This window comes from Protopterus annectens, chromosome 6.part0, assembly GCF_019279795.1.
Source record: "Protopterus annectens isolate FY-2018-M chromosome 6.part0, PAN1.0, whole genome shotgun sequence".
In the NCBI taxonomy this organism is placed as follows: Eukaryota; Metazoa; Chordata; order Ceratodontiformes; family Protopteridae; genus Protopterus; species Protopterus annectens.
The window spans coordinates 852804247-852819005 of NC_056737.1; the positions used below are offsets into that span (position 1 = coordinate 852804247).

Here is a 14759-nt window from a genome sequence, read left to right on the forward strand (position 1 = left end):
TACCAGACACTCTATGCCAGTTGACTCCAGCCCCTCTGATTCTAGCTCTTGACTCCAGCCCCTCTGATTCTAGCTCTGACCTCTTCATTCAGCTTTCCTTTCTCCTCAAACACCCCTCCCAGATACTTGAAGCTATTTACCTGTTCCACTGTCTTCCCTTCTATCTCTATTCTCAGTTTCTTCTTATTTCCCCAATTTGCTGCCATTACCACCATCTTATCTGTGCTTAGTTTCATCCTATGTGCTTTCAGTTTTGCATTCCATTCTCCTATCCTTTGCTAAAGTTCTAGCTCAGAGTCAGCCTGTAATGCCACATTGTCTGCGTACAGCAACTTTGTTGATCTGTCCCCTCCGACCTGTTTGCTAATGTAGTCTGTCACCAGTATGAACAGCAGTGGGCTCAGAGCTGAACCTTGGTGTGCACCCACTCCCACTGGGAACCCCTCTGTGAGGCTGAACACAGTTTGTACTTGAGTCATTACACATAGCCTGCACTAATTCTACCAATGTTTCTCGGACTTCAAACCACCGCAGTACTGGCCAGATCAGCTTTCTTTGGACCTTGTCATGAAAGTACTTTTGCATGCAGTGGAGGGAGAAAAGGACTGCAAAAGGACAGAGGAAGGCAAGGACTAGTGCATGGCCATGAAGGCAATGAAAAGGCTTTGGGAAAAAGCCTGCCAATCAGGGGGGTGTTCTGGTAAAGAAGGAGCCACATGTTTAGTCTTCACTTTTTTCTTTCTCTGAGTTTCCATGAGATGGATTGTGGAAGAAACTGACGTTGGCCTACATTCGACTACATCAGTAAGCACATCCTCATGCACAGTGATTTGAGTGATGCCCTGAGGACCCTGGGAAATAAGCTGTGATTCCCCCTTTTCGCCCGAGTCAGATGCCTGCACTTTCCTCTTGGATGTGCTGGTAAACTCTTTCGGGGCTTCCCCTGTGGTACCAGGGTGCAGCTGGTAGATCAGGCTGAGATTTTTTGGCCTTTTTAGGTTGTGGCTTGTCCGAAGGTCCCGTCACCTCCATCTCCTGTGCTAGGCGCTTAAGATGCTGGTTGTTTAAGTACAATTTAAGCCATCACTGGCGGTATGGTTGTTGTCTGGGCCTAGACAGAACAAACAAAGGTCATGGGAGTCTTTATGTGGAATCTGCCTTCCATACTGACACCTGCCCTTCTTAGGTGACATAAAATCACCACACAACAAAACAGCAGCAAAAAAACAAGAAAATAGAAAGTAAAAAAACAGCGGTGTACTTATATGAACCATGGTTCAATGTTAATCTGACGAGCGAATGTCTGGTGCAGGTGATCGGACAGGCGGCAGAAAAGTTCTGAGGTTGGTGTGTGCTGACATCTGCTTTATACCCAATGTCCCTTTATGACCGACGCACGAGAGAGGATGTGCAGTGTCACACGTATCTAGCAGTAGCATGCAGTCTTTTGTATACTGGCCAGACGTATGAGTTAGCTGGAGGCAAACTCTCCATACGTGATGAATACTGCAGCATATGAACAGAAGGACAGCTTGTGGTACAAGTCTTGGAAGCTGAACAGTATGGCCTGAGCCATTCTAAATTTCTTGTTTCCTTCCAATTCACAATTAAAAGGTGGTACATGCCATCAAAATATAAAATCTGAAAGCAGCAAAGCACTGATCAGAAGCATTTGAGACAAGATCTCTCACTACACAGGATGAATGACTGAATTTTTTTTTACTTTGTTGCTGCTTACAAAAAGTAAAAGAAAAAAGAAAAAACTCAATAACCTAGAAACAGTCAAAATTACGTAGGTAAGTAGGTCCAATGCAACATAATCAGAAGATGTATTTTAATCAGTAATTCTACTGTTTTTCTTTCTACCAAGTGTCCAAGTATACAAAACTTGCTTTGCCTCTCATGTAAACACATGCCACATGTGGATGAAAAACTTAAACAATAGCACATTACATGAGACCCAAAGCCACAGGAGAAGGGCCACTAAACCCCTGATAGGTCCTTCTTTCCCCTCAAAAAGACCACCTTGAGGGGAACTGCTGCACTCAGAAAATTGCCTATATACCCAATTAATTTTTTCCTCATTTTTTTTTTATTTAATATTTTTGTAGATGTAAAGGATATTTTTTCTTGTTGTTTTAGCAAAAGTACCACCTTTCCTTGTTTGGTTATAGTAAAATATTTCTTATTTTAGAAACAGCTACTTAACAGTCTACAAATGTCTGTGTGTGTGTGTGTGTGTGTGTGTGTGTGTGTGTGTATATATATATATATATATATATAGATAGATATATACAAATACATATATATATATACACACACACACACACACACACATACATATATATGGTTTACTATTGTTTGTTCGAACGGCAAAACATTTAGTAATACTGAACACTAACAATCCGATCGACACATTTGAGTCGACATTGTTACTGAAACCATCACGTGATAACCGTATAGGAGCTGATGTAAATCAGACTTCTATATGTCATATCACGTGCCCCCCCCCCTGCAACCCCCGCTACTAATATATTCGAACTCCGAGATCCCACTACAGTGGGGATATGGATGAATTTCCAATCCCCACTGTACCGCGATCTCCATGCAGATACTCTAATACACTTATGCGAATGCACTACTGCATTTGCATAAGTGTGTTCGACTATCCCATCCATTTGAGTTTTGTGCATGACATTCTGATTTTCGGCAGCAGTGCTGCCGAGACTGTCGTTTGCCCAAACGATAGTAAACCTATATATATATATATATATATATATATATGATTTACTCTTAAAATATTGAAAGTCAAAATAAATTTCGCACCTAAATGTCGACAAGTAATGTCGAAACTGCAGATTTACAACTGTTCAGTTAATCGTAAATCTGCAGTAATTGCCGAAAATGTCGAATAAGATATTTTATGGCAAGTAACGATGTCGCCCTTGCCATAAACCCGACCTCCTACAACTAACATCCCATTTATGGAGGGGGGCAAATCCCCCTGCATCCCCCTGTGGGGGTGCCCCCCCCATGTATTCCAATTCCGAGATCACACTACAGTGAGGAAAGGGATATAATTCCCTAACCGCACTGTACCGCGATCTCTGCACATCCCTTCAAATGTTTACATTTGCGAATGCACAGGACATTCACAAATATAACGTTCGGACATTTAGTATGTACACATATGAACTATTTGAACATCTGTAGTTCGAATTCATAAGCATACATTCTGACATCGACATTTCAATACTAAACATATATATATATATATATATATATATATATATACACACACACACACACACATATATACATGCACACATAAAACACTTTGCATGGCTTTGAATTTTTGTGTGATCTCCATATCCCTGAGCATACCCACTACAGACATATCATTGAATCCATCCATCCATGTAGCCACAACCCCTTTCCCCATTTTGCATATGGGAGAGCTGTCACTTCAATACTGACAATCATCTAGAGCAAAAGTTCACACTTCTGGGTGGCTAGCCCTGCCTTGGCTGTTCTTCCACATTGCACACTTGCGTGTGTGCATGCACGCACGCGCACACACACACACACACACACACACACACACACACACACACACACACACACACACACACCTATGGCCAGTTTAGTGTTTCCAGTCATCTACTGCATGTCTTTAGAATGTGGGAAGAAACTGGAGCACCCAGAGGAAACCCATGTGAACACGGGGAGGACATGCAGACTCCGCACAGAAGGCACCCTAGCCAAGAATTGAACCAGAAAACCTCTTGCTGTGAGGCAACAATGCTATCTGCTGTGTCACTAGATATATCACAGAAATGACCCAAAACTGTCTAACCTGTTCCACCTTGTCAATCGAAGCCATACTATCTCAACTGTCATCGAACCTGCCCCACTACTTTCAGTTCTCGCACCTGTACTCTGTACCTTATAATTTTCTCTTACGGTCCGCTCCTAGCTATAAAATGGTAATCAGCACTACTGGTGTTTGTGTGTTTAACAACGGAGTACATTTCGTGGCACTCACCAATACTGTAGTGGATGTTCTACAGAGGCAAACTAAAATGTGTGTATAATTGGGGATGACTGCCACAACAGAAAGTAGAAATGGGAGGACAAAAGCTGAACTTCAAGCAGTAGTTAGTCGAGTGAAGAAACAATAAGTAACACCTGGAAAAAGGTAGGGACAGTACACTACAAGGAGGAAATGGCTGGGGAGTGGGTGGTGACTGTTTGGAAGAGGCTAGAAGCTGATGTAAGGAGAAAGTCATAAGTTACAAAAGGACAGGTATGAAAATTGAAAGTAAAGGGGCTAGTGGGAGGAAGACAGCTCAAATAGGATGGTTTCAATTGTTATAACAGAATAGGTTTGCCATATTTTTGGGTCATTTCTATACCATATCTAAAGTGGTTATGATCTGGGAGATGGAGATTTTTAAAATTAGGAGAACTTTTAAATTGTAATATTTGTATATAGGTTCATAGGCAAGTATTATATGGCAGCCCTTGAAGGCCATTTTTAGGCCTAACCAATTTCTCTTCTGGGGCTGGAATTAAGCTATTCCATAGTGGATAATTATATATTATAAGAGATATTTTGAGGGGACCCAAGCATGGAAGATGAGACAAACTAAAGGTAACTATGCTGATGATATACACTTTTTCTTTTCTATTTATGTATGCATACAACACTGTATATGAACATATCCTGATACCAAGATTGTGCCCATTTTCAAACTTCTTGTACCACAATTTAAATTTCAAAACAGAAAATAAAGATACAAAAAATTGGTACTGCTGTGAAATGCCCAAAGTGTATGCTTTTTTAAATGGGAGAGGTGACAAGAAATTAATTTTCCGGCTGGAGCTGCAATGCATTACCGTGCACTTAAGAGAAACAGAGTAGTAGTATACAGAAAAAAGAAGAAAAAAAAATGTTGACAATGCTGGAACTATTTGCTTTTTTTTTAACTTTCAACAGCTGCAGTTCAGCAGCAATTTTTGGCAACTGTTGAAACTACTATTAAATTAGGGTGTTCACTCTGGTAGTTAACTGGCAAGTTTTGTAGCTAGCAAGAACCATTAAAGAGGCATGATTTAAATTTTCTAAGTGTTCTATGTTATTCCTTCTTGTTTTGTATTTGGGTATATGCAGAATTGGCAGCCCAATTTTTCTGATGTTTGAACGATAATGTTTCAGGACTGTGGAAGGCAGACTGATAGATAACATTTTATTTCAGGGTAATTTATGTAACTCTGCCTCTTTGGCCCAATTTGTGGCTGAAAATGGTCCTCAGAAGAACCAGCTTACCAGCAAATAAAACAAATGCATTGCCGTCTACATTCTCACTACGCAAGCACATTTAAAATACTATAAACACAACAAAATGCTCAGCTGTCCAAAGTGAGGCAGCCAGCTTTATATAACCTGCACTAAAGGCTTGAAAAATAATTAAAAAGGTTAAGAAAAATTTACAATGGAGCAGAGAAGGCCTCATAGTAAGTAAATGTGATAACAAATACAGAATCTCCTTACATGCACCAGACATAACACTGTTTTAGAAATACTTTTTTAGTTCTATTTCTGCTTTAAATATAAATACAACTACAGCAAATAGGATTTTTATTTCTAAATCTGGGACTTTTATTTTTCTGTCTTGCTTAGGTTGCTCAACGTTCTAAATGCTGCTAATTCCAAGATGTATCAAGACCTGAGAATGACAGGATTCCTCAGATAGACAGCTAATCATGGAGGTGTGAGGGGGAAGAAAGAGGCAACTGTGAACATATGTTTTGGGAGTGTAATGAGTTGACAGATTTCAAAAAGTGCCTGCAGAGTACTCTGTCAAAAATACACAGCAAATGGCTGTAACTAAGGACATGCACCTTTTGAAATGGGGCACAGTATCTGAACTACCTAGACATAGTGAGGCCTCACTAAGTTCAATGCTGTTGGCTGTGCAAAAAAAAAAAAAAATACTAGAAAATAGAAACCAAAGCCTAAACCAACTGTATCTGAAGTGGTGAACATTATAAAAGATGTCAAAGAACTGGAAGAGGAAGCTTTAGAAATGAGATTGAGCAAATTACATATAAAAATGGTAATTATGGGAACACTACATGTAAAGCAATGTTCAGGAGGAGGAGGAGGAGTGAGGATTAAGGGAAGCCCGGAAATGTGCAATTTATCTTAATTTATATTATGAACTGATGACAGTTATAAAGAAAGAATGCATAAGTGATGCATAAAGGACGTAAATGAGAAAATGTTAACATGGTTTGGTTCTCTTTTCTATTACTGTACGTTTGCCTATATCTTAAGCGATAACTTAATAAATGTGTTTATAACAAAAAAATAGACCTGGGAAGGATGTACTTTATCCACTGCTGGTTGACACTAACTCTATTTTCAGTGATGCAATCATTCCAGTGTTACCCAATGAAAAAGAAAATGAAGGCTGCTGATGTTTACCAGTAAATGGGTATGCATGAATGTGTTTCTTCTGGCTGGTTGCCAGGGGGTATTCTTAAATGTGAAAATTCAGTATCTCAATACAAAGCCTATCCATATATAACTAGATGACAATGCCAATATTACCCCGTGTACCATAAACACAAACGAATAAAGATATGGAAGAAAACAGAACTGGATGTTCAGACAATGAAGCCACCACTCACTTCTTGTTGTTCAACAAAGGAATCTGAGGAGGTTTGTGAGATATCAGCCTTGGAACTCAGATTTTCCTGTTCAGTAAAGGATGAAGGCTAGAAAACAAAACAAAAAGGGAATTACAGAAGTACTGATAAAATGTATTGCATCCTCACATGAAGTGTGTCAAATTGATCCAATAACTATTAAATCTCAAATTAATTTATTAGAAGCTTCAACGTAAAAACTTGTTCTGAGTTACTAAGTAATCAATGGAGAAACAAATCACAAGTTCAGATGGTGAAAGAAAGAACTAAAAATGTTACCCAAACTATGACACAGAAGAAAAAAAATAATGCTGCAAGTGACTTCCATTTTTTCGCACTACAAAGGAACTTACCAGGTTTCTAACTACAAAGTCAACCTTTGAAAATTTATACACCACTGCCACAAAACTCAAAAGACTAGTTAATCAATTTCCTGCATGCTCTCCTCCATGGGCTATAAACTGCAATGTGAACAGTGTATGGTAGTACAAGTCCCATTGCTTAGAATATGCATTTCTTAACGTGTTATTTTAAGCTAATCGCTCCCAAGAATACATCTTCCTCACAACAGGGCATATGAACCAGCTCAGAGTAGTAGCTGTAAAAGAGCTGCAGCTTAATTACACATCCAGTGTAAACAAAGGAAAAGAAGCACAATATTTTACCTTTTGTCAAGCTGTAAGACAGGGCTGCAAATATAAATACAAGACTACTGCAAGCAAGATGATTGGTAGGCAACAGTTTACTGATGCTTACATTCCCTGAGTGTAACAGAAGGAAAGAATCTAGTTAAAAGGATACTGGGGGAGAAACTACAAATACATACTAGAAGTGGGGTAGGTATTGCCCTAGGATGTGTCAAAACTGATGGTTGGCAAACAATCTTGTACAGAAAATATGCAAGAATGCCATAACAACTGTGACTGCAACAAAGAGGGCAGAAATACACAGTTTTGCATCAAGAGATGATAAAAAATAGTTTAAAAGAAATTAAATTCAAGTATAGGTTAGTTGCTGATATGAAAATAAAAACAATGGATGTTATAGGTTACACTCGTGAATAAACATTTATGTTTAGTTACTGCTACAAACATGAAGCTTCCAATACAGTGGCTTGAACAGCTAACTGTACAATAAATCTCATGTTCAAGATTTACATCAGCAAATTGAAAGTTTTCTGTTAATGATAAAAAAAGCAATAGTTTTAGGGAATCAGATTAAAGGTTAGGATGACAAAACTTTTTAATACAAACTTACTTCTTCCCCAAACGCTAGCAGAGAAGATGCAGACGAAGAAAAAGAATCCTTTGTTGTAACAAATATGAGGGATAAAAAACAATCATTTTTTTCATGATTTATTCAAGAACAAAAATCTTCAGTGTCATGTGGGATTAGTGAGAAAAGACAAACGGTACAAAGCCACCTCAGTTTTGACTTACACTCAGTTAAGGGAACACTGCCATCCTCATTTACTTTAACAATACACCTTTTCATATTCTGCAACTTTAGACTAGCAAGATGGTTTGTTTCACGTTAACAACATTACCAATGGTATCTAATTTTCTGTTTTCATTAATTGTAAATTATCTTATGTGATGTTCTTGATCAACTTTAACTGCAGACTTCCTGAACCCAAAATCACCTTTAACACAGTCTATATAAACTGAGATAATAAAATATCAGATTATCTTATCACAAGAAGATACATTATTTTGGGTATTCATGAAGTTCAGGAAACAAAGCAAAATGCAAAAACTGTGCACATTAGTGTGTGTAACAATTCACTGTTAACACAGGTTCAGAGATGTATAATAGCCTAACAACCACTAGGGCCTTTATAAGCCTAAAAGTTCACAAATATATAGCAAATTTTTACTTAGTATTATAAATAATACATTCTGAACTACAGGTCATGATAAAAGCAAGCAGATAATGTCCCATAACAGACTAGAGAACTTGACAGGCAACAATTGGTCTTGCAAAGTCAAATCAGTACATCCTCCATTCAACCATAACATTTTCAAACAGTAAGGGGGTATCAGTTACTAAATTTTTAAAAGCTACCATTTCTACCACCATAGAAACACAAAATATATCTTAAACACCACATAAGTGTACATGAAAAACAACTGCATACTTACTGCAACTGTGAGAGACTTTCTAAAGCATCTTACAAATCTAAATCCATTAAAGGGCACTCCTCCATAGCAATTTTTAAAACATATCATGGGTAGCCAGATATGATGGCTACACTGGCTCATTCATGTATGCGTGTGTGTGTGTGCGTGTGCATGTGCGTATGTGTGTGAATATAGAGTTTGCCTTCAGAATATTGCAACCCACTCCATCGACTTCAAAACCGGCAAGACCAAAACATCGTAACTCCAGAAGCACGAAGTCCCAGAACATCATCTTTCCTCTCAGGGAAAGTAAACACTTGGCAACCATGGTAAACTTTGCCCTTTTTCTGCTATAGTGTCCCCCACTTTGATTGTTGTAATTTCTTATTGTTGTGTTTTTTTTGTTGGTAACCAACTGGTTTCCCAGAGAGGAAAGTAACCAGTTAGCCACCCAAAAAAAAAACAAAAAAAAAAAACAAAAAAAACAACTGTAAGAAATTACAACCACCGAAGTGGGGGGGTTCACCTCTCACAACCCTCATGTGGGAGACTTCACCCCACACACACCCCTACTTAAATATAGCAACTCCAAGACTGCAATACAGCAGAGAAAGTCAAAGTTCACCATGGTGGCCAAGTGGTTACTTTCCTGGAGAGAAAACATGATGTTCCAGGACTTTGTGCTTCTGTAGTTACGATGTCCTGGTCTTGCCATTTTCAGAGTTGACAAAGCTGGCTACATACATACACACACACACAGAATGTATATGGAATGATAAAAGTCAGTTCAACAGACAAATGTTCAACAAAAATAAATCAAAACAAGAAAACTGTTTTAACTGTTTTCAACAAGGAGACAAGTCCCACTGCAATAATCAAGTAGATGGCTGTGCTCCCTATACACCCCCACAAGTACTACACGGATGTCCCACCACCAATGTCTACTAAAGCTGGCAAAACAAAAGTCAAGGAAACATGTATTGACCAACTTCACAGAACCTATATATGTGTGCACGTGCATGTATGTATACATATATATATATATATATATATATATATATATATATATATATATAGAGAGAGAGAGAGAGAGAGAGATGTTTACACAAAGAGTGTTACGGATATATATACATATATATACATATATATATATATATATATATATATATATATATATATATATATATATATATATATATATATATATATATAGATATATGCATGTATAAATATACACACACGTGTACTACATACATACATACATACAACAAAACAGTGTGATGGGTTTTGCCCTGTGATACGTTAAAACCGATGCTTGGTAAATACGGTTGTAAATACTGCCATACAGAAAATGTTATTCTCTTAAAAAAAAGAAAGGTATGTCTTTAGGGGTGGGAGGTTGGCATAAGGTTAAGGTGTTTACCTTGCAAACATAAGGTACAGGGTTTGATTCTCACATGGGGGTGATTGGCTAGGCTGAAAAAGGCCCACAAGGGCAGTTAGCTTAGTACTAATCTATGAACATATGTATTACGCAAACAGGCTCCTTTAAAAGAGTGCTAGTAATAAGCAATTAACTGGTTAGTTTAGTAGTTTAATATGTAAAACAGGAGGGCTATGGCCCTGCAAAAAAAACTACTTTGGCCTCTCAATGCAGGGGTAGTTTTGTGCCTGGAACAATGGTCCTGTGATATGCTGTGGATATGAGAATATGAGAAATATGTTAGCACTTAGATTTGTTTTGGGACTAAGCCTAAACTATAATGAAACACTCAAAGTTTGTGTGTTACTTGTGTATTAAGTTTTGAAGAAGAGTTGCTGCTCTGATGGAGTACAAGGATAAAACCCTGACTATTAGCCAGGCAACCCAGGTTCAATTAGCGGCTTCAGAGATTGAAGGAGTGGCAAGGAGGGACAGAAGTGTATCCATCCCAGGGAGGGACTGTTGTGTGGGCATTCTCCATGGTGAATCTGGTGGAGGCCAGGATTACACAGTGATTGTGTGGTCTAAGATGGATTAGGGTGGAAACTTTGCTAAACTTCCATGTGGGCAAGATGTTACGCATTCGCAATGAATACCTGCCCCCCATGATATAACCACATGGCCAAAGAGGGAGGGGAAACTTTGATAGGCCTAAAAAGTAACCCCCCCCCCGGCAGATAGGTCTATATTACCATATTGAATGGTAATAATGCCGAAAGTTCATATGAGCGAATATTCACGAGAACGAACTTGTGTTTTTGGGGTCGCGGTACAGTGAGGATTGGAATATTTGCCTTTTCCTCACTGTAGTGCAACCTCAGAGTTGGAATATATATTTAGTGGGGGGTGTGAGGGGCGCAGTCCCCCACAATAGCAAGTTCGTATATATTTAATATAGACCCCGGCAGATGATGGACAGTGCCATCACAAGACATCCTAGGTTCTATGCCGTCCCCAGTAAAATTACCCAGAGAAAGTCCAGGGGTAAACTGTAGTAACAACAGATCTGGTGATGAGGCCAGTGGAGATGGCTTGTCAGAATGAAGCAGGGGAGAAAAGCATCCCGACCAAAAAAAAAAGCCTTAAAGACGAAGACTTTGTACAGATGAACTGTTATTTTCCTTTACGTTTTAATTAAAAAAAAAAAAATCTTTACAAACTGCCTTCTGTTGCCTTGTTTTGCTATAATGTGTTTGACTACTTTCAGAGCTAGCAAGGGAATTTTTATTGAATGGTTTTCTGTATAAATCAGTTAGCAATATACCATCCACACTCTTACCTACCACAATATCCAAAAATTCTATACTGGAACAGCATCTCCCTCATGATGAACTCCGTGTTAAATTCATTGTGTTTAAATGCTCAAAAAATGTATTAATGTCACAATAATTACCCTTCCATACAACCTAACAGTCATCTAGGCATCCATGCCAAACATACAAATGGGTATAAGGATTAAGTTCTCTATCATAAATATAATTAATTTCAAAATAGCCCATACAAATGTTTACATACATAGGCACAAAGGCCACACCCGTAGCTGTATTTCTCAAATATAAAAAACACTCTTCTCTAAAGTAAGAACTTTTCATACTCAAAACTACCTCTGTTAATAGCATTTAAATGTCAGAAAATTCAAAAGTATATAATCCAGGGACAAACAGCCAACATTTTACAGCTCTAAGTGTAATACTTGGATACAATGACTAGATATAAAAAAGTGCATATACAGTAAACTCTCAGTTAACCAGAACTCTCAACCAACCAGAAAAAAAGAAATACAGTACAGTATGAACAATTCAGTTTTTCATGTGTTGCACTTCGTTCCCGCTCTGCCGCAGAAACATACCTTATGTTTTTAGAGTTTGTAAGTAGGAAGATACAAATAAACTCCCTCTCTCCCCAACCTGAGAACAAGTCAAATTGCTAAAATGTCAACAATCGCTCCATACTCAGTATGCATCAGATTGCACATTCTCTCTCCGATCTCTCTCACGCACTCGCGAGCGTGTGTGCGCACACACAAACTCTCTTCAGCTTTCATACCTCTCTCGCTCTCACACACAGTCGCTTCTGCTTTCATACATGCATTCACGCTGTCTCTCTCTCTCTCTGTTCAATTCATTCAATTCCAATCCATTCAGAGTGCCACTGTAAACCGTTCTGGGTGCCACACTTTCTAGCAGAAGTATATTTAAAATATTACTATTCCAACCAGGCTTTTAATTACTGTATTTCAATATTTAAATCAATACAGTGTTTATGGTATGGTACAGTATTAGTCAGGTCTATTTTTAATATCAACTCTAAAGCAACCAGAAACAACACTTATCCGGCATCTACCAATCCCCATGGATGCCAGTTAACTGAGAGTTTACTGTATACAAATTCCATCCCAACTGCATAAATGTATTAATCTATAAGAACTCAGTCCTGAATTTTGGAGAATGTCCAAATTTTTCCTCATATTTTTGGTATACTCCTCATAAAATGTGTGCTTTTTCAGGCAAATAATTGAGGACCAAATTCAGTCAATAACTACATTCATTTGAGTTTCTAATTTTCATCCATCAGAAAATGCATAGAAAAACAAAACCTGTTACTCTAGTAACTGCCTAGGTTTATAAAAGCAACATTTAAAATCTGTTCCCTGATTTTGGGCCTCTATCCCCCATTAGTTTGGTTTTGTCCAGAACTCTTGCACTGAAAGGTTGAGAGGTATGAAACAAGAAGATACTCCAAAATCCAAATGGCACAGCCCTACACTAATCCCCTCCACCCACTGAAGGCCTGCAAATTATGCCATACATGTGAAAATGGTCATTTAGTACTGTATTACAGTTGTGATCTGCTCTACCCCAATGAATTACTTCATATCAGCAGGACACAAGAAAATACATTATTTTAAATGGGGACTTTGGCACCATATCCCTTACTTATCCAAACTAACCTAGGATCTCATAGGCTGCTTCAAAAATATACTCGACTAATTGCGATTTTGATGGATAGTGACACATTTCCTACCCATTAACAACTACATTACCATATTTCTATACATACATACATACACACATACACAGCACACAAACAATTTCCTTTAGCAATGAGCCTTGTGATATGCAATTATCCTGATTCAGATGACCATGCTCTAAACAGAATTGGCAGCAAGTACATCTGCCCTCCCTAATCATATGTTGGCCACATGCAAACGTGGAATAAGGCTTCAACTATCTGGTAAAAAAATCATAAGTCTTTGACGGAAACAAATACACTTGATAAAAAAAACAGAAACAGACAATAAAACAATGAAAAAGATAACTCTGAAGCCTAAAAAAGCCCAATTAACGTTAAGGTGAAAAATGAAACTCTCGAGATTAGAAAGAGTAAAATATGTCTGGGAAGTTCCAACCTTGCCTCTGCAGATGGTTCCCCAGCACTGGTGATGACCGGATTCCTCCACCAAGGGAAAACAGGCATACTCTGTGGGGACCACTGATAACTTTTGGCTAATGGCTCCCTCTACTGACACAAAGACGTTCTATAGAAGAGTGCCAGACTGAAGAAAAGCCTAAGACACCCTGAAGAAAACTTAATTAACATGAAGGACCGCCTTCTGTCAGTATCTACGTCTATGCATTACATTTTAAATGACTAGCAGCACCAAAAATTAATACACATAACACCGACTTTTAAACCTTGCTTTTTTACTACATAACTATGTGCTCTTTAGAGTGCACTACAGAAACAGCAGTTAACCTGGAAAACACACATGCACATCCACCTATATCGGCACACACATATACACATACATATGTACATGTGTGCGCATTACACATCTTCACATATGCACCTGTACAAATACATATGTAATTTTTTTCTTAACATTTTCACAAAAAAATAAATAAATAACTGAAAGTCCTACTTAAAATGCATACTTACTCTGAAAGTTAAATCATGAGGAAGGGGTGAGGTATTAAAGTACTCGAAAATTGAAACTGGGAAATCAGGAAGCTTCAGTCCTAAACAGAAAATGTTCAAATAATTTATACATCTTGAAGAATAAGAATTTAAAACAAGGAATAATATAGTTTGTCAACATATCATTTCATTTTCATACCTTTTTCAGTCCTAGACCTATTCTCATCCAGCTGCTGCTTTAAATTCTCTATCTCCTCTGCCAGTCCCTGGCATTTCTGCTCAGAATCTTTCAGTTTGCTACATCAGAAAAATGAGATCAATCAGTAACAACCCTAATGAAGGTCATCTTGAACTTGCAGATTATTACTTGAGACAATGAAATTTCAAACATAAATGTAACATAACTATTACAAATAATTCAATCAAGTTTTCAAAGCTTCTATATTTTTTACATCATATGCAGGTTGAAATGTCTTGAAGTCTATATACAAAACTGATGGAAAGTGCAGTTGTGTACACTTACC

At 37.9% G+C, this 14759-nt stretch overlaps 1 protein-coding gene across 1 annotated transcript in view; it reads right to left on the reverse strand.

The window, feature by feature from the left end:
* The window catches only part of LOC122803905 (serine/threonine-protein kinase MRCK beta-like), a gene marked incomplete in the record, with an annotated part of 2302169 nt that overhangs the window by 447331 nt on the left and 1840079 nt on the right, over positions 1-14759 (reverse strand). The window contains 3 exon segments of the mRNA XM_044073588.1: positions 6697-6783; positions 14257-14336; positions 14435-14532. Of these exon segments, the coding sequence (XP_043929523.1) occupies positions 6697-6783; positions 14257-14336; positions 14435-14532 (265 nt within the window).